Source organism: Bos javanicus, chromosome 13 (assembly GCF_032452875.1).
Source record: "Bos javanicus breed banteng chromosome 13, ARS-OSU_banteng_1.0, whole genome shotgun sequence".
Taxonomy (NCBI): domain Eukaryota; kingdom Metazoa; phylum Chordata; class Mammalia; order Artiodactyla; family Bovidae; genus Bos; species Bos javanicus.
In genome coordinates, this window is record NC_083880.1 from 1,507,013 (window position 1) to 1,528,900 (window position 21,888).

The window sequence follows — 21,888 nt, forward strand, 5'->3', positions numbered from 1 at the left end:
CTATGATTTTAGGCTGATCCTGGGGAAACACCATCAGAAGCTCCGAGTGAAGCCAGGCCAACTCCAGCAGAAAACGGGGTGAATCACACAACATCCCTGACACCCAAACCACCCTCCCAGGCTCTGCACAGCCAGCCAGCTCCAGGTAAACATTCCGAGGAAAGAGCTGCACTACGTAAACAGCAGTCTCTAGTGTGTCCACACTAAAAGCGGGCAGCATGACTGAGTTAGCATCATGAGGAGAGGGAGACACATGGACTTAGGAGGCGGTCCAGGAATGTTTGCTGAGGGATGAATAACAGAAGGAAGGAAGGGAGGGAGGAAAGAAAGAAGGACTCGTAAGTCCTTTATGAGACTCGTAAGTGCTCATCGGGCTCTGCTGATAACTTGTGAAACCAAAACAAAATATCACCCAGATTCCCCATATCTTTATTTATTAATGGATGTTGGTCCATCTGCTGGCAGGGTGTTGAGGGGTTCTTCAAACACCTTATACTTTATGCTTTAGAAGTACATTCTTAGTTCTGCTTCACTAAATTAAGTCTCTGCCAAGAATTCCTTCCCGTCTTTCTCCAGCTCACTTTTCACTGATTTTAAGTGCCAACCACGTGCTGAGCATGCTCAGCCCTTCACATGGATTATCTCATTTCACTCTCAGACCAGGCCTCTGAGGGCTGATTCCACCATCGTCCCCACAGTACAGATGAATAAATTGCAGTTTTAAATTGCAGAAACAAGTTACTTCTTGAAGGCCATGTTGCTAATGTAGAGTGAAGGCAAAACTGACACCATTCTCCATGATCCTAAAATTCTTCCCTTTAGCTTCTCTGCTCCTACGGAGGCTACTTAAGAAAGGAGATTGTTGAGATTAATATTAAGGAGTGACAAGTATAAACAAGACGTGATATTTTCAAATGAAGATTTTATGTACCAAATACAAACATTCTGTGTGTTTCTAGAATATGAATAAGTTTTTTAAATAGCGAATAACCTTGTGCTTTTGAGAGTAGGATAAAACTTAGCATTTTAGCATTTGATTTTTTTAACTGGGTGTTTTAGAACCATTTTTGAAACAACACAGAATACATTACAAAGATGGATTCCTTTTCTCTGGTGTTAACATCGGTCAGAGTCAGACCAGGAAATTAACATTGGCATAGTGCCTTGAATTAAACCATAGACTTTGAACTTCACCTGCCTTCCACTAATGTCTTTATTGTTCCAGGTTCCAACTCAGGATCCCACACTGTATTAATTGTCATGTGTCCTTAGCGTCTTTGAATCTGCAACAGTCCCTCAGTCTGTTCATTTTTCCATGCCCTGTGTACTTTTAGAGTACTGGTCCGTTATTTTGTAGACGGCATCTCAACTTGGATTGGCCCGATGTTTTCTCACAGGTAGACTGGAGGTGTGCATTTGTGACAGGAACGTCACAGAAGCGATGCTGTTCTCAGAGCATCATGTCAGGAATACCTGATGTTGCTGTACCTCATGTTGGGTCACTTGATTAAGGTGCCACCTGCCTGATTCCCCCACTTAGAGTTGTACTTTTCCCCTTATAGTTAATAAATATCTTGGGGGAGAGACTTCAAGACCATGAGACTATCCTGTTTCTCCTTAAACTTTTAACCAGTGACTTTGGCACCCAATAGGTCTTGCCTGCAACTTTGTTCCTGCCTGCTGACCTACCAGTGGTCTTCACTTGTCACTCCTGATTTTGCCAGAAGGTGGCGGTAGCATTGTCAAAACTGAATTTGTTGACAGAGTTTTGATTCAAAGTGGAGAGATGTCCTTTCTCTACATAAATGGAGCATATAGGTTCACATTTAATTTGTTTGACACAAAATTACAAAATGAAGACATGTGTTAGAATGTTTTTAGGATAATTTTCTTCAGGAATTTGTAATCTGTAATAAAGAAACTTAGAGACCAGAGCCAAACGTTGTTTTACAGGAAGAAGATAATTTTAAAAGTTATAGGAGGCTATTTATTTTGTCTTTTTATTTTAGGTTCTGTAAAGGCACCTGCCAAAACAGAAGATCTTATTCAGAGTGTTTTAACAGGTAAATACCATCTTGCCCCCTATGGATTTAGACACCTGAATATTACACAGTGTAAGTATTTAGAGGGGAGGAAATTTTATCTTTGAAATATAACATGATTGGTATTTCTTTTCTAAAACCATCTACAGATATATCCTGGTTCAACCCATGTTACATAATGTAATCACAGAGAAGTAACCATACTTGGTAGATAGGACCTTATTGATATAAAAAATAACATATTTTCATATATTTTGGAATCAAGGAATAGTTTCATGTTGGACATGTGACCCAATGAACAGGAATGCAGTCTTCCCGAAGTACCCACAATAAAGCATGTTTTAGAAATGCAGAATATGGACTATTTGTGACCATAGAATACACGGTGTTTGAGAATGATGATACAGTTTGCAACTACTTATAGTCAGTAAGTTTCTTAAACTAGTAGGACTAAAATTGGTATGACCTTTCTTTAATACAGTGAGCAATGTGTAGCTTTATGTAGCATGTTGGCCCAATATACAACAGAAATGTACACCAAAAGCAGAACTACAGGTCAGAAGCCCAAACCGTACACAACCCAAGTATCCATAACCAGGAGAGTGGATAAATAAATTGTGGTTCAGTGACAGAATAAAATAGGATTCATCTGTAGATATAAACTACAATTACACAGAACTACATGGATGAAATTTATAAGCATAATGTTGGAGAAAGGAGAACAGGCACAAAAGAGCACTTTCTTTACGATCCCAGCTACATAAAGTTCAAAAACAGGCAAAAGTGATTTGTGTTCTTAGAAACAAGGATTTGGATTCTACATGGAGGCTGGGTGCAAGGGCAGGAGTCACAAAGAGGCCTCTGGGGTCTGATAATATCCTGATTTTGGTCTAAGTGGTGGCTATAGAAGCCTGTTCACTTTGTGAAAAGTGAAAGGAATGTGTATTTATGATTTCACCAAAATAACACATAAAATATGCATCAAAATTATTTTAGAAATGTATGAAAAGAAAACATGTGTTTATAGACTTCATTCCATGAGAAACAATGAAATGTTCACACACAAAACAAGAGAAAAAATAAATCAGAGCATGATTGCAATATTATTTAAAAATACACAAATGCATGGATGAAAAGTGGGTATTTGTATCGATTTATTAGCAGTGATTGTATCAGGGTGGTTTGCTTATGAGTGCTATCTATTTCCTTATATAAATGGACATTTTCTTTATGTTTAAGGACATATTCAAAAAGTAGCCTTTTATCCACAGGTTTTTTTTTTTTTTAAATAGTACTTTCAATGGGATTATTTTAAATCATAAATTGGAACACCTGGAGCCTTGTTCCTAAAACTTGCCACAGCTGACACATTGCACATCATTTTTAAAGAAGTGGGGTTGAATATGTCACCAAAACGGCAGTGATCCCTTAGGATTATAAATTTTAACATAATAAGTCATTATGCAACCATAGTACGTTCACTCAGGCCTGAGGGAAACTGTTAAACAAATGGACGTGTTTCTTTCCCTGGCCTCTTTCTCAAGAGGAATTGAATGTCAGGAGAATAGATCCATTATTAAAAGGGAAGCATATTTCAATTGCTTAAAGACCTTAGCATTTAAGAACATAAATTATTACTCTGATATCAATGTTTATCCACTAGACATTCCATTTTCTATTTAGGTCTGTTGTTATTCATGGCATATATTATCTCTGAATCTCTTGACAGTGCTAAATATTTATAATAACTTATTTTTGTTCCCAGAAGTGGAAAGTTCACATCAAAGGATTGGAAACATGTGAACCATGACTTAGTCCAGGTCTAAATAAATGATAATTCATTGAATTTAAGGCACCGTCCGTTTTCAGGTCTCCCGTTACTCATGGAGTGCCTAGAAGGAAAAGCACCAACAAATTGTGACTATCCATTAACTATATGATGCATCTTAGTTTTAGAAATGTTAACATATTTTTAAGTGCATATTCTAAAATTGATTAAATAAATCAATAAAATGCAGACTGTTTTAAGCTCAGGCTCTGTCACATTAAGTGTTTTCTTGGCATTAAATAAAACACTATGTAGTCATGTAAGCTACCACTAACCTCATGGTGCCTTTGGGCAAATCACATTAAGGACCTTCCTTCATCTTACTGATTTATACTGGAGCAATGTTGTGAGAAACATACAAACCTGCCATGTCCATCCTGTGAATAGTGCCCCCGAGAAATGGTGCTCAAGAACCTGTGCACACATTTGTTAAGCCAGAAACTGTTAAAAACTGCATTAATTCTTTCACCATCACCATAACAACCTTAAGAAATAGACACTGTGTGATCCTTGAAGTGAATCCTTTTGGTGCCCACCCAAGTTGCCTCTGCCATCTGGTGCTCCCAGCTCCCAGCTGTAGTGAACGTTGGTTGCTAACAGCTCAGAACTTCCTCTGCTTTTGAAAACTGCCTTCACGGAAGGCACACTGATCGGGAAGAGGGATTTCTCATGTGAGAAATATCTAGCTGCTGTGTCAGGTACTCAATCATGCAGCATATCTCATTATATCCCTTTGAGCTACTTGTTACACAGCTGTGTCTCTGACAATGCCCTGATGCATTTGATGTTCTAGGCATCAAAGATTTGTATCAAAGCAGGTGTAGTGCTATTTGCAAACATTAGCAAACCACACGGAGAAGGCAGTGGCAACCCACTCCAGTACTCTTGCCGGGCAAATCCCATGGATGAAGAAGCCTGGTGGGCTGCCATCCATGGGGTCGCACAGAGTTGGACATGACTGAAGTGACTTAGCAGCAGCAGCAGCAAACCACAGGGATAGATGAAGATTGTGTAGGAGGTCTTTCATTAAAAGAAAGAAAATTGCCCCCAGCTGAAATGAAGCCCCCTCTCCAAGGAGCTTATGCCTCTCCCACTGTCGTTGCCAAGTATGTTGCTTCAAGGTGAAACTGACCCTGTAGTTATAGTTCATAGCTGCAGAGCACTCCCTGGGGTCAGGCAGAAGCAGACCCTGGCCGAGACCGCATCAGCTGCTGCTGCTTCTGTACCCGCTGCCCTCACTCCCCTCCTGAGACCCCTGTGGTAGATCACACATGCCTGAATCCCTCCCTTGGGTTCTGTTTCTGGGGAACCCTAACTTGCCTGGAGAATCCCATGGACGGAGGAGCCTGGTAGGCTGCTGTCCACGGGGTCGCTAGGAGTCGGACACGACTGAGCGACTTCACTTTCACTTTTCACTTTCATGTATTGGAGAAGGCAATGGCAACCCACTCCAGTGTTCTTGCCTGGAGAATCCCAGGGACTGGGGAGCCTGGTGGGCTGCTGTCTCTGGGGTCACGAAGAGTCGGACACGACTGAAGCGACTTAGCAGCAACATTTAAAAAACTTACCAGTTAAGAAACTGAGTCTGAGAAATTTGGTAACATAGTCACAAAGTTAGCACGCAATAGCCAGCAGCCGGGAGCACCGTCCAACCTCCAAGCCCTGCCCTCCAGCCTGTGGGCCAGGGTCAGACAGATAACTGCTCAGCAGCTGCGGCTCTGCCCGCCCAGCCCTCCCACCCTCTCAGCTCTCATACCCATTTGTTGCAGAAGTAGAAGCGCAGACGATTGAAGAGCTAAAGCAGCAGAAGTCGTTTGTGAAACTTCAAAAGAAGCACTACAAGGAAATGAAAGACCTGGTTAAGAGACACCACAAGAAAACCACCGACCTCATCAAAGAGCACACTACAAAATACAATGAAATCCAGAACGACTACTTGAGAAGGAGAGCAGCTCTGGAAAAGACAGCCAAAAAGGACAATAAGAAAAAGTAAGTTGAATGGGTATTTTTTGTTTGTTTTATAGTATAAAGGAAGAGAGTTATTTGTGTGCATTTTCAATTTTTTTTAATGCACAAACTATAATTTATCTAAATGATTTTCTATTGTTGAACATAAGGGTTGTACCCCACTCCAGTACTTTTGCCTGGAAAATCCCGTGGACGGAGGAGCCTGGTAGGCTGCAGTCCATGGGGTCGCTAGAGTCGGACACGACTGAGCGACTTCACTTTCACTTTTCACTTTCATGCATTGGAGAAGGAAATGGCAACCCACTCCAGTGTTCTTGCCTGGAGAATCCCAGGGACGTGGAAGCCTGGTGGGCTGCCATCTATGGGGTCCCACAGAGTCGGACACGACTGAAGAGACTTAGCAGCAGCATTGCAACGAATGTAGTGATAAATGGATAAATCTTTCACATATTCTTAATTATTTTCTTAAAATTCTAGAAATGAGATCCCTAGATCAATTTAAAGACATTTCTATTTCAGTTTGTAGCTATCAGCAAGATATGAAAGTGCAAACTGATGGAGGAAAAAGTGATGCTTTTAGTATCTTAATCTGCACTTCTTTATTAAGTTGAATTTTTGGTATATTTATTGTCAATTAATATTTCTTCCTTTGCAAATTGTCATTTTGTGGTTTTTGCTTGACTTTTTTCATTGAAATATAGGTGATGAATTTTCAGTGTTTTGTACCATGTTTTGGATCTATACCACTGCAAGAAGGAACGCCACCCAACCCCCTCCTCTCTCTACATCTCTGGTGTCCCCTCAGTTCACTTTTGCTTGTGAATTTCTTTATTTGACCAGGTTTTGAGACTAGATACACAGGAAGTTCTACCCTTGAGTTCTAGCCTGTAGGCCCAAGACCAGCTGGTTGACTAGCCATATTGCAGCTGATACACAATGCAGGAGACACAAGTTCCATCCCTGGGTCGTCAAGACCTCCTGGCGGAGAGAATGGCAACCCACTTCAGTATTCTTGCTGGGAAAATCCCATGGACAGAGGAACCTGATGGGTTCCATACGGTCCATGGGGTTGCTAAGATTTGAACATGACTGAAACTATATGCAGGTCAGGAAGCAACAGTTAGAACTGGACATGGAACAACAGACTGGTTCCAAATAGGAAAAAGAGTACGTCAAGGCTGTATATTGTCACCCTGCTTATTTAACTTACATGCAGAGTACATCATGAGAAACACTGGACTGGAGGAAGCACAAGCTGGAATCAAGATTGCCGGGAGAAATATCAATAACCTCAGATATGCAGATGACATCACCCTTATGGCAGAAAGTGAAGAGGAACTAAAAAGCCTCTTGATGAAAGTAAAAGAGGAGAGTGAAAAAGTTGGCTTAAAGCTCAACATTCAGAAAACTAAGATCATGGCATCTGGTCCCATCACTTCATGGGAAATAGATGGGGAAAAAGTGGAAACAGTGTCAGACTTTATTTTTTGGGGCTCCAGAATCACTGCAGATGGTGATTGCAGACATGAAATTAAAAGACACTTACTCCTTGGAAGAAAAGTTATAACCAACCTAGATAGCATATTCAAAAGCAGAGACATTACTTTGCCAACAAAGGTCTGTCTAGTCAAGGCTATGGTTTTTCCAGTGGTCATGTATGGATGTGAGAGTTGGACTGTGAAGAAGGCTGAGCGCCAAAGAATTGATGCTTTTGAACTGTGGTATTGGAGAAGACTCTTGAGAGTCCCTTGGACTGCAAGGAGATCCAACTAGTCTATTCTAGAGGAGATCAGCCCTGGGTGTTCATTGGAAGGACTGATGTTGAAGCTGAAACTCCAGTACTTTGGCCACCTCATGCAAAGAGTTGACCATGGGAGGGATTGGGGGCAGAAAGAGAAGGGGACGACAGAGGATGAGATGGCTGTGTGGCATCACTGACTTGATGGATGTGAGTTTGAGTGAACTCCTGGAGTTCGTGATGGACAGGGAGGCCTGGTGTGCTGTGATTCATGGGGTTGCAAAGAGTTGGACATGACTGAGCGACTGAACTGAACTGAACTGAAGCAAGTAAGCATGCAACTTGCAACCTGGGGAATATGACATTTTGCTGTGGACTAGAACCTCACTGAAGGGGCAACTGGTCTTACTGAAAAGAGAATCTCTACTACCCTTTGCTGCCTTATCTGAAACCCACAAACCTCTGTCCAGATAATGCCTTGTCAGGGCCTAAGCCCCACAGCTCCAGGTACTCAGATAGTTCTGGGGAGAAGCATCTCTCACACATTCATTCAACCAATGGGGACATAGCAGTGAACATGACCTATTCAGTTATCACCCCAGTGTGCCTAAGGTGGTAATGTGGGAAAATATGAGAGCATAAAAACTGAGTCAGGAAGACTGTACCATTCCTTCCTTTTACTTCCTTACTCAGTATTCCAATCCTGATGCCAAGTTAGAGAGAGGTAAGAGGCCTTTTCCAGATGCATCTTGTGACATATGTTTTAACATGTGCTTAACTTTAAAACAATCAAAATCTAGTACATGGGCTTTTTAAATCTGCAAAATCCTCATGTTTTAGACCTGGAGCAGCCTTAGAAGCCATCTAGGTGAACTGTTGTCAATTCTTCAGGGAGGAATCTGAAAACTAAAGGCTTAACATTTACCCACAGTTACAAACAGTTAAGGAAAACTTGGCCTAAAACTTCTCCTGAATTTCTCTTTTAGTGCTATGTATGTAGTCATTTGTTTATTCCTATATTTATTTACTTATAAGTCATATCATGCAAACTTCCAATAGAATACTGAAATAACTTATCATAGAAGACATAAAAAAAATCCTATAAAAGTAGGAAAAAAACCCCAAACGCATACACATGCACACAGCAGTTGCCAGACCTGCTGCCTAGTACGTGAGTCACCAGCCACAAACAGCGCACACTGTAATTAAAGTGTTTTTCAAGTACAAGATACACACCAGAATTCAAAGACTTCACTAAAAAACTCATGTTTTTAAATTAACATATATTGATTTTACTTTAATTCTATACTGAAATGATCAGGCTATGCAAAATACATTATTAGAATTTATTTTACTCATTTCTTTTTTCTTCTTAAGATAGCTATGTCAAAAAAAATCAAATACATGGCCCATATTATATTTCAACTGGACAGCACTAACTTTTTAATGTAATTTCTGTCCTTGAACCCTGAAGTTAGCTCTTAGCTTCTGAGAAAAGGAAATATGGGTTAGATAATTCTCCTTATCTGGTTAAAGGAAACTTGCTTTCTTTTCTAAGAGGAAGAAACATTTTCCTGGTATCACTAATAAATTACAAAGAAAAAGATTCAATGCATCTCTTGGATCATATGCAGGCAACATTAGGCAACAGGGAATAATGTCTTCAACCTTGTTTTTGAAGATGATGCAGAAACATCATCCCTTGGTTATTTTTATATACTTTCTTTCAACGAACAAACAAAAATTCTTAAGCATCTAGCATCAGAAAATACATCAGGAGAAACTTTTTTTTCCAAGAGGCAAAGCCACTGAGATCTGATTGTTTGTCCATCTCCCTATGATACATGTAAAAATCCTGAGAACACCTCAGAGTAATAAATGGATGCAATGTCCATAAAATCCCACTAACTTTCTTTGTGTTTAGAAAGTATGGTTATTTTTCACAAAATATATTAATATATGTGTGTGTGTGCTGTGCTTAGTCACTCAGTCATGTCCGACTCTGCGACCCCACCAGGCTCCTCTGTCCATGGGGACTCTCCAGGCCAGAACTCTGGAGTGGGTTGCCATGCCCTCCTCCAGGGCATCTCCGCAACCCAGGGGTTGAACCCAGGTCTCCCACAGTGCAGGCAAATCTTTACCACCTGAGCCATCAGGGAAGCTCAGGGAATTAATACATATTAATATGTAATGGGCTTGTTCTTTTCAAATGAATTAATAACTACATTTTAGATGTATTTTTTACTGAGGTACATTGGTTTGTAAGTTTCGTGTGCGAAATATTAGATTAGATTAGTTTCTTATTCAAATACCCATCATCTCAACTGAGCTTTCACCTAATGCAAAGAGCAGATCATTCAGACGGTTTCCATCGGGCACTGTGTTGTTCCCAGAGCATAGACTGCAGTTTCTAGACGGCTGTCCTGTGGTAAGCAGCACTGCCGCTCCCTCGTACTGTGTCCTCAGGAAAGTTGCCTCACTGAACCTCAGTTTCCTCAGATGCAAACTGGAGGTGGTTGTGCCTTCTTGTTGGCTTACTGTGAAAGCCAGAAGCCAAGCAGAGCACCCCTGTTACCTGCTGAGTGGTCACGAAAGGTTACCCTGGTGCCTCTGCTGGCGTGGCTGTCACTCATTCAAGCATCACCTCTGTTCTGGTTGCACCAACTTCCTGCTACAGAAGATGACAAATGTATCTCATGTCCGTGCCAAGATGGAGGTCGCCCCACCAACACTCTGATGCTGATAAATAGACTTATATTCATGCAGAATAGAGGGCAACTTCAGTGCTGCCATGCTGATGTTTAGATCTTTGAGGGACTCCTGAATGCCTTATTTGACAAATTAGGATCTTAACACTAGCTTCAACCAACTGCTTATCCATATGGCACTATTGTGTTGGCCTAATTCAAAGAGAAAGCAAGAGGAATCAGTACCAGCTGATCCAAGAAACCTCTTCCACTTGGTCACAAGTGAAACCACAGAGACAGAATCTGATGTTCTGGGTGGTTCTTCCTGCAGAGGTTTCTATGTAAATGAAAAGAACAGACCTGCTCTTAGTACTGTTTCCAACACCGCCTCTCTATTTGACCTAAAGAAGTAAGAGCACAAAATTTGAAGGAACCACACTATATACTTCAGCACAATAATAAGTTAGTGAGAACTGCTTTGTTTTGTTTCAACATTAGTCCTAAGCTTCTAAATATCTGTGTAATTCTCTATGAATAACTCAAAGGAACTCCCCTTGCACAGAGTGAGCTCTTGACAAATGTATTATAATGAACTCAATTCATCTTCCTTTCTCTTGGAACCAAAGTGCTATTTGGGTGGAGATATCAATGAAGTTGGTTCAGCTCCCAGAGAAAACTATGTTAATGACAAATCTTTGTTATTAAAAGATGTCAAGAAACAGAACATGTCAGGTGGGAGTGTTGCCGTGCCGTCTGCCTATGCTCTCTGTTGTCAATCTGCATCATCTGGAAGCAAAATTCAGCATTTCTCCTATACAGAAATGTATAGGAAATGCATAGAAGAGATGTAGCTGGGAATTGTGTTATACATCCTATGTTAAAAAAACAAAAGCCTCAAAAAGTCCTTATTAGACATTGTTTTTCCCAAGGAGGTTTATCCTCTTCGGCAGCATCGTGAGGAACCCTAGCTACCTGGCTTTCCTTTTCAGCCCCTACCTCTTTGTAGAGCAACACAAATTTCCTCCACTTTCCGTGTTTGGAGACCCTCTCTTGCTAAGCTTGTCCTTGGGGTATCAGCCTCTGTCTCAACCACTTGACTATTTATTTCCAAACACATTCCTCTCTCTAGGAAGGACTTTGGTGAGCAGCCCTCTCTCTACCTTGCTCTGAACTGCACATTTTGTGAGCCGAGCTCTTTGTCTCTGCAGATCAGAACCCAGTAGCCCTGACCACGTCTCATCAACAATTGAGCAAGACCTTGCTGCCCTGGATGCCGAAATGACCCAAAAGTTAGTAGATCTGAAGGACAAACAGCAGCAGCAGCTGCTTAATCTTCGACAAGAGCAATACTATAGCGAAAAATACCAGAAACGAGAACACATTAAACTGGTAAGCCTTAAAAATGTGATTTATGTGTCTATACCCAAACCTTTTTCTCTATAAAGAATGTTAAAATTAATTTATGTATTTCAATTTAAGGAATAATTACTTTACAATATTGTGATGGTTTTCGCCATACATGGATTGGCCATAGGTATACATGTTTGATGCTCTTGGATAATGTAACAGGAGGCAGCAGCAAGTTTGGCTGGCACTTTCATTTTGCTTCCTTATTGAATAATCTTATTTTGTTACCAGGTTATAGAGAGAGGTAAGATGCGTTTCTCAGATCCATATTGTGACATGTGATTTAACACATGCTTGACATAAAAGCATGATCAAAACTCAGGAGCTGGATTTTAAAAAGCAACAAAACATCATTTCTTAGAAATGGAAATTACATGAGGCAAATAGCATCCACCCTACTAATATTTTGTAAATTCCATTATTCTAATATCTTTTCCAAATTCTTCTCTATTCTCCAATGAGGCTATGTTTTATTTTTATTTTCACTAATTCATTTCTTGGTTATAATCATTTGGGGGGATATTTTGAAAATCTTACAAGGAATTGGAAAACAGTTATATTTAAGAAAATTAAGAACACACTGCAAATAAAGGTTCACTTTTTATGCAGTAGTGTAGCTTTGCAGTGGTATAAAAAGAGCAGAAAAGTTTATACAATCCACTTGCCTAGATTTAGAAAAGGCAATATTTAAGTGGCCAGTATGGAATGTTGTCCACTCAGTTTCTGAGGCTCCCTATGAAAGGAAATGCCACCATTTCCATGAATGATCAGTTTTGTCCTCCAAAACGTTTTCTCAGTAATTGTGACACTCCATTTTTTTCTTTTTTTTAATGAAAGTGAAAGTGTTAGTTGCTCAGTCGTGTCCAACTCTTTGCAACCCCGTGGACTGTAGCCTGCCAGGCTCCTGTGTTCGTGGAATAATGGACAAGAACAGTGGAGTGGGTTGCCATTCCCTTCTCCAGAAGATCTTCTCAACCCAGGGACAGAACCTGGGTCTCCAGCATTGTGGGCAGATTCTTTACCATCTGAGCCACCAGGGAAGCCCTTTATTGAAATATAGTTGATTTATGATATTGTATTAATTTCTGCTGTACAGCAAAGTGATTCCATTATATATCAGTTCAGTTCAGTCCAGTTGCTCAGTCATGTTTGACTCTTTGCAACCCCATGGACTGCAGCATGCCAGGCTTTCCTGTCCATCACCAACTCCCAGAGCTTGCTCAAACTCATGTCCATTGAGTCGGTGATGCCATCCAACCATCTCATCCTCTGTCATCCCTTTCTCCTCCTGCCTTCAATCTTTCCCAGCATCAGGGTCTTTTCAAATGAGCCAGTTCTGCACATCAGGTGGCGAAAGTATTGGAGCTTCAGCATCAGTCCTTCCAGTGAATATTCAGGACTGATTTCCTTTAGAATTGAATGGCTGGATCTCCTTGCAGTCCAAGGGACTCTCAAGAATATTCTCCAACACCACAGTTCAAAAGCATCAATTATATATATACATACATGTTTTAAAAATTCTTTTCCATTGTGGCCTATCACAGGATGTTAAATATAGTGCTCTACAGTAGGCCTTTGTCGCTTATCCATCCTCTACATAATACTGTGCATCTACTAATCCTAAACTCACAGTCTGTCCCTCTCCCACCTCTTCTTGGCAAACACAAGTCTGTTCTCTGTGTCTGTAAGTCTGTTTCCTAGATAGGTTCATTTGTGTCATATTTTAGATTCCATATATAAGTGATATCAGATGGTGTTTGTCTTTCTCTGACTTAACTTCATTTAGTATGATAATCTCTAAGTCAATCCATTTTGCTGCAGATGGCATTAATTCACTTCTTTATGGCTGAGTAACATTCCATTGTATATGTGTACCACATCTTCTTTATCCATTCATCTGCAGATGGGCATTTAGGTTGCTTCCCTGTCTTGGCTACTGTCAATAGCCAATGTGCTGCTGCTGTGCTGTGCTCAGTGGTGTCCAACTCTTTGCGACCCCCTGGAGTATAGCCCACCAGACTCCTCTGCCCATGGAATTTTCCAGGCAAGAATATTGGACTTCCTACTCCATGGGGTCTTCCTGACTCAGGGATTGAACCCACGTCTCTTGTGTCTCCTGCACTGGCAGGCAGATTCTTTGCCACCATGCCATCTGAGAAGCCCCAGTAGCCAGTAGCCATTGGCTATGAACACATGGATGCATGTATTTTTTTGAATTATAGTTTTGTCCAGATATATGCCCAGGAGCGGTATTGCTGGATCAGGTGGCAAGTCTACTTTTACTTTTTTGAGCAACCGCCAGATTTCCATAGTGACTGCACCAACTTGCATTTCATTGTTGTTGATGGCTTGACACCTAATAGGGACATGATAAATGTTTGGTGACAGGTAAATTAAATGAATCAAGCAATAAAGTAGCCTTGAAAATAAGTTTATGCCAAAAACAAAACAAATGAGTAAGTGTAATAGAAATTAGTGTACCTAGGGTAAATGGATTCTAAGAGGTGTTTATATGATTTGTTCATTTCATTGCTGGAGGCCTCTCCATGAAAGAGAATTCTGAAGCTTTCTCTGCTGGTAGGTGGTAAACAGTGGATGGTTTCGTCACGACTGTGTGTTAGATGGTTCAGGGTAATGCTCTTGTTCTATTACTGGTCTAGCTTGCAATGATAGTATGTGAAAGAGCAGGTCAAAATCACAGGAGGAGCTTGTCAAAAATCAGATTCCACTTGGTCAGTTAGTGTCAACCTGAGAGGCATCAGAATCACCTGGAGGGTGGTTAACTCACAGATTGTTGGACCCTATGCTGAACTGTCAGTTCAGCAAGCCTAGAGTGGGGCTGGCAATTCTGACACTTCTGGTCCCAGGCCCCCCTTTTGAAACCCACTGCTTTAAATCTAAACATTGGGCTCAAGGATTTATTTTTAAAGCTTCACATGCTGTTGAGGGGCTGCCTTATTTTTGAACTATTGAAATAAGATCAAGCAGTGAAATTACAGTTGGGTAGAGGTCAGGTTTCCTATAAGCTAGAGATTGCCTTGCCAGGCCTGAGAAAGTACAAGTGAATTTTAACAGGAGAGAATAGCTTTGGGAGCTACAGTCTACTACCATTGGTCTTCTCAGTCCCGCATATCTAGGACTCCAGAAATAATAACAATCATAAAAATTAAAGTAGCAACTGTATATTGAACACTCCCCATGGAACCATAGTAAAGTAAAGTGAAGTGAAGTTGCTCAGTCGTGTCCAACTCTTTGCGACCCCGTGAACTGTAGCCTACCAGGCTCCTCTGTCCATGGGATTCTCCAGGCAAGAATACTGGAGTGGGTTGCCATTGACCATACGCTGTGCTAAATCATAGAGAAATTATCCAATTTAATCTTCAGAACACTACCAGTTGGTACTGTTGTCAGCCCATTTTGCAGATTAAAAACTTGAGAGAAATGTAGTGACTTTCCCAAGTTTCCACGACGAACTAAATTAGTTAGTTTTTGAACCACAAAGACTTAAGCAATCCAGGCATAATCATTTGGAGTTTCCTCAGAGCACCAGTCCACAGCAGGATCCTTTCCCCAAGGAAAGAAACATGGCTATTCAGAAGAGATATGGTGGAATAAGAGGGAATCCCAGGATTCATAGCAGATTCCTGAAATAAAAATTAGGGGTGTGAGTGGAAACAGAAACCCACATATTCCAGAAAGGCCTCCTGGGGACAAGGAGGCTTGAGTTTCAGAAATGAGGTGCAGAAATCCCAAGAAACAGCTACACGAGCTCAAAGTCCCAGGGGTAATTTTACGTGAGTGTTGACACCACATCAGATACCACTAGATGGGGCATAGAAAGCTGCTGGACAGACTGTCCCCTGAAGGAGAAGGTTGGCAGGGAGCTAAAGAAGACCAAGCTGAACTTTTAGGTGGGAAAACCCACCGGAAGGGCCCGGTGCAGGTGACATCCCAGAAAATGTGCTTCTGCCTCCTTCTCCCCAGGAAGGAATGAGTGAGTCCATAGTGAAAGCTTTAAAGGGTTTTCAGAAAAACAAATGCATATGTCCAAGCCAGGCTGCCCTTTCAGGCCAAATGTATGGAACCTGCTTGAAATGCTGCCTCTTTCACCACTGTGATTGTGGATCTGGGGTTAGAGAATGCCCCAGTGCCTTTGAACACACTTGTGTGGGCGCTTTTAAGAAGGCTCAGATCCAAACATCTTGGATTTAGAGCAACACAGAGTTTATTTTAAAGTCATTTCAGAGCATCCTCAATTTATATGACATGTCTTTATAGCTGACATGTGGATTAGAACTTTGTATCAACCCCATTTGTAATAACTAGAAATTGTTCTACCAGGAAGTATTTTGATTGAAAGACACCTGGAAGTGCCAATTCTATCTTTGGTTATGGTTCTGAATTAAAAATGTCCTTTTAAGCTAAATGAGACAAATGGAAGTGTAATTAAACAGCAAATAGGCCGCAGGTAAAAAGGAGTATTTGGGTGATGAGGAAATTAAACAGAAGATATTTTATCTCCTAAAATTGCTTTGGGAATTAAATGCAAATGTAAACCCACAGTTTAAGCATTGAGAAAGAAACCACATCATCTATAAACTCCCTGCCAAATATTCATTACAACTTAATATCTGCCAAACCCTCTGATAGACACTGGAGATACAGATGAGAAAGGCGTGATCAGCACACACGCAGGGAACGTGTACTCCAGTCATGACACCACATGAGAAATGAAACCACAGATACCAGCAAACTGATACAGAGACACAGGTGTGGGAACAGTTTGCCTAACCATAAAAATAAACACCAAAAGAATATTTTTGAGGTGACTGTTCATGTTTTCGTAGGAGGCACACCAAGCTTTATTCATACACTCTGTAGCTTCAAAGGACTTGTTCTACTGTCCAAATAAGAATAATTAGCCTTAAAATTCTATGTGCAAACAGCTCTGTAGCCCAATTACTCACAGTGCGATCCGAAAATCACCTGAAGCCAGCCTGTTAGACATGCAGAGTCTCAGGTCCCACCCCAGGCCTGCTAAATCACAATTTGCGTTTTGATAAGATGCCCAGGTGACTTGCTATACTTTAAAGTTAGAGAAACAGGTTTTAGAGCCTTTGCTCAAAATGCATTTTAGAATAAGCATAAGGTTCTAGGTAGAGATAGAAAATTTGTCTCTACTTCTCACACCTTGACCGTCAAGCTGAATGGTTATCTCTTAGTCATAAAGGGGACAGATGCTATAGAAATCCCCTCTGTGATTTCCTGCCTGTGTTCATATGATAGAAGCAAACACTTTCAGTTGGGCATAAGTGAAAATAAAGATGTCAGTTCTCTGACCCCGTTCAAGTGTTTGCGCCCTCTGAAAAATTTTCATAAATATCTTGGGGGTTTGTGGAACCCAGTGAAGGCTCTGTGTTCAGGAAAGAACTCTTATGTTTGGGGAATCTGCTCTAACCTACCTGTTTTTCATCAGCTGCCATAGGCTGACCCTGACACCATTAGGATAAGGTCTTAATTTTAAATGTGAGCTTGATAAGAGAAATTCCTAGGGGGTCCCTCTGAGGGTTCTTGATTACTTTCAGAATCAGCCCCAGCATCACATTCAAGGCACAATACCCACAGCTCAAGGAAAAGAGGTTTTACAGTGACATCCATGGGGTCGCTTCTCAGTTGCCACAGGGTTAGACCCACTGTTCCGTCTTCCCTCCCCTTTCTCCCTTTCAGGGGCATCCCCTCTCACAGCACCCTTCTGTTTACCCTCTGCAGAGGCTTAGTGTGCTTTCCTCCCTGCCTTTCCTCCTCTTCTCATACTCTGTATCCCAAGTGTTCCAAGCCGTTCATTTCTCCTTCCTTCACGTGGATCTCATGGCGGGGATTATTCTCATATACCCTCCTATCCGTCCCATCGGCAAGCAGTCTCGGGCCTCAAACCCACAGTAGCACCTGCTGAGTGTTCACTGGGTGCCCCAGTTCCCTGTCAAATCTGGGGAATGGAAGTTATGTTTCACAGTGAAAGCCCTGGGTGGATACTGACCAGCTGCTAACGGAAAGGCCCATCAAGGTGTAAGTGGTGATGAGTGAGGGTGTGGGGTCAAATGTCATCATTTCTGGCCACCAGTCCCCCACCGAGTAGCTATGTGACCACTCAGGGCTTCTGTTTTCTCATCTGTCCAGTGGAGATAAGAATAATCCTCACTTTATTGAACTGTAAGAAAAAATAGTGAGATAATATACACAAATCACTGCTTTTAGTAAAAGCCACCCCCCCTCCTTTTTTTTTAACAATACATGGATTGGCTAGGAATTCTTGAATTCAAATATAAACTTGTATTGCAATTTTTGATGTCCTGTTACAGACTGAGGGAGCTCAGCATCTTCTTTTCTGATGATTTCTATCAGCGTTATTTGCTGCTGCAGCCTTTCTGGAAGCCAATCTTGAATTTTCTGCTGTCTCTGGTTCTATGTGTGCCAGGAGTAACTTCAATGTCAGGAAGTAACTAATCTGCTGTGGCTGTGGTGGTGTGATCTGTCTTCTTCCAATATTCTGACTTTAATGTAGGTCATTTTTCTTGGGAAATTGATGATCTAGCTTTCCTGAAAACTTTACTTTCTCTACCAAAAAAGAAATGACAAATAAATAAAAGGCTTTAGTAGTGAAATAAAGAATGAAATAATTGTCAAAATGTGTTCTTATTTGTCAGTCTTCCTGATCATCATTGCATAATTCATTGAACTGATGTTGTTCTAGATTAGATAGATAGATTGAGTGAGTGAGTGAGTGAGTGCATGCTAAGAACACTGGAGTGGGTTGCCATGCCCTCCTCCAAGAGATCTTCCCAACCTAGGGATTGAACCTGAGTCTCTATGTCTCCTGCATTAGCAAGCAGGTTCTTTAACTCTAGTGTCACCTGCGAAGCTCAGATAGATAGATAGATATGGATAAATATATCCGTATATATTTAATATATATATATATTATATATAATATATATATAGATAAATATATATCCGTATATATATAAATAAATGATATTTATTGTCATTTCTATTGATTTAATTATGATAAAAAATGAACATATTTCCATATGTGTATTGCCCATTTGTATTTCTTTTTTCTACAAACAATTTATATCCATTGCCTACTTTTCTGTTGGACTGTCTTATTCTTTTGACCTACAGAGTCTATGCTATGTCTTTTAATTTATTATTTTGGGAAGTTGGGCAAATTGGAGAGTGTAAAATACGCTTATGTAATCATATAAGCTATAGTTACTGAAGGCCTACCACAGCTCTTATACTGGTAGGGGGATTCCCGTGGCCCCAGCCTAAATGTAGTCCCTACCCTCAGGGGCTCACCATGGTTAAGAACACAGTTGCGAAGACAGACGAACCTTCTAGTAGTATGCCTATCCATATTCGTTAGCCTTGTTGCATAATAAACATCTCAAAACTTAAAACAACAACTATTTATTTAGTCCATGTTTCTTTGTGAAGCAATTTGAACTTGACTCTCTGGAAGGATCTTCTGCTCTTGGCTGAGCTCATTCATGATCTGTGGTTCAGTTGCCAGTTACCTAGAGGCTCTGCTCCTGAAGTTTGGCTGACTGTCAGCTGGCCCAGGAAGGTGACTGACATACATCTCCCATCATCTAGCAAGGCTAACTGGGCTTCTCTGTATGGAAATTGGAAAGGATTCTAATTGAGAGCAAGCAGAAGGGGGCAAGTTCCTGACAGGTCTTATAACATCTTCCTCCAAGCAGGTCGTAAGGTTCACCCAGATACAGGGGTAGGGAAACAGACTGTATCTTTTTCAGGGGACCTGCAACTCATTGCAAAGAGTGAATTCAGGGAATGGTGGAGCATGAGGGCCATTTTTCTTTGCAAAAATCAACACATAGCCCTCACAGTTTGGATGTGAGAGTCAATAAAATAATCCACAGAAAACCTAACACCGTGCCTAGAACATAGTCACCATTCTTTATCAAAGGACAGTTTGCACAAGATTTACAGTGAGAAGACATGGCTTCCATTTTTAGTTATGCAGCTTGAGCTAAATCATTTCCCCATTTTAAGTGTCTGTATCCTTATTTCTAAAAGAAAAAGTTTGTACAAGAATACTGGTTAAGTTTCCCTCTGACTTCTGGTTTCCCTCTGACTTCTGGTTTCCCTCTGACTTCTATAGACTACAGAGATCATTCAATTCTCATATCTATTAAAATGATAATTAGGGATTTCAGTTTAAATCAATAAGCAAATGTTGTTGTTGTGTGTGTGTGTGTGCACAATATGTCAGTGTATTTTTTGTGTTAATTGATAACTACTTAGGTAAGATGAAGGGAAAAGAGTCAGTAAACAGAACCCATCCCCAAGGCAAAGAAAATAATAGTCTTGTCTTATACCAACTTAAAGGATCTTAGAGAACAGAAGAAATTTTGCTGAAAGGATAATTCCAAAATAGAATCCACAAGTCTGATAATTTAGTTTGTGCCCTCTGGAATTATAAGACTCATTGCACTCCATCTGGTAAGTGAGAGATGTTTGAAATGATGTATTTTGCATTAAGAAAAAAAGGAGCTGACATGCTGTGCTGTTTATCTTCATGGGCAGATCTTCTAGGTCTAGCTTTCAAATGGACTACTGAAATATTAAGGGCTTCCCAGGCAGTGCAGTGTTAAAGAATTCTCCTGATAATGCAGAAGACGCCAGAGACGTGGGTTCAACCCCTGGATCGGGAAGATGCCCTAGAGTAGGAAATGGCAACCCATTCCAGTATTCTTGCCTGAAAAATTCCACAGACAGAGGAGCCTGGCAGGCTACAGTCCATGGGGTCACAGAGTCAGACACAACCGAGGGACTGAATACACACATTGAAATATTAAGCCCTTGATTTATTGCATTATTTCAGTTATGATCCATAGGACAAGTCTTGCCTCTTTTAGGCATGTCTCCTTTGCTAATTATTTGAAAACCTCCAGTTTGAAAGGTTATTGCTGTTTTCCCACATCTGACTGATAAGCAATGTTTGTTTATTTCATTTATTCTAAATTAAATGGTCTTGACATCTTTCAGAATTGTGAAGCCTTATCCTAAAATTTTGGTGGTTTGGATTTTTGTTTCCAATTGGTTTAACCAGATGTGATGATTCCAACTGATTTGATCCTATGCAATCTTTTTCTTTCAATTAAATCAAAAATAGTTGTTTCACCAACTTTTCAAAACTCTTACAAGTAAGTTCATTAGTCTTTTACAATTACAAAGGGATAAGTCTTTGCTTGTTATAAATTTTTACTTAAAGCTATATATAAATTATTTTTAATGAAACTTTTATCATAACATAAATTCCCTTTATCATTAAAATAAATATTTCATGGCCATAAATATCTACTTTTATTATTTTAGGACATTTTAAAATCATCATTGAATTCTAAAAAAATATTTATAATGATAGAATAACATAATTTTATAATTTATCAAAGGAATCTTAGCGATCATTTAGATGCCATATTTTACTGATGAGGAAACAAGGCTCAAGAGTTAAGATAGCAAAATGTAAGCATCATCTAGGGTGATAAAACATCTCAACTTCATTCAGTTTCGTTTACCAAATTTCTTGATTTTTTTCTTTCTTTTTTTTATTTTTTTAATTATTTATTTTAGTTGGAGGCTAATTACTTTACAATATTGTAGGGGTTTTTGCCATACATTGATATGAATCAGCCATGTGTGTACATGTGCTTCCCATCCTGAACCCCCCTCCAACTTCCCTCCCCATCCCATTGCTCTGGATCATCCCAGTGCACCAGCCCTGAGCACCCTGTCTCATGCATCAAAGCATTTCCAGTTGATAGCCTCATAAAAGAATACCAGAAATATCATTCAAGGGAGTATGCTACATTGACCCATTTACATTTCCCAGAAACTAAGAAAATGACATTTACTTTGATATATTTCAAAAGCGAAAAATAATTTTAAATGTTATAGATTCATTAGGCCAACTTATTGACATTGATTAGGAGTTGCGATCAGATTTTCATTTTCATTTTTTGCTTTGCCCAGCAAGTAAAAAAGGAAATTTCAAGGATTGTTTAAATCTTTAGATTCAAATGAGCAGCTCCAAATTCTGTTTAGCTATGGAAATATAAAATGAAATTAATTTCATAGGTATGACAGACTGCCTCAGAAATGATCAAGATGGTTGCTCATTTAGTCCAAGAC

General features: G+C 40.2%; 1 protein-coding gene across 2 annotated transcripts in view; it reads left to right on the forward strand.

The window, feature by feature from the left end:
- The window catches only part of PLCB1 (phospholipase C beta 1), an 857,319-nt gene that overhangs the window by 718,993 nt on the left and 116,438 nt on the right, over positions 1-21,888 (forward strand). For both annotated transcript variants that reach the window (XM_061435580.1, XM_061435581.1), the window contains exons 24-27: positions 13-145; positions 2,010-2,063; positions 5,640-5,859; positions 11,472-11,652. In XM_061435580.1, the coding sequence (XP_061291564.1) occupies positions 13-145; positions 2,010-2,063; positions 5,640-5,859; positions 11,472-11,652 (588 nt within the window). The remainder of the gene's footprint in view (positions 1-12; positions 146-2,009; positions 2,064-5,639; positions 5,860-11,471; positions 11,653-21,888) is intronic.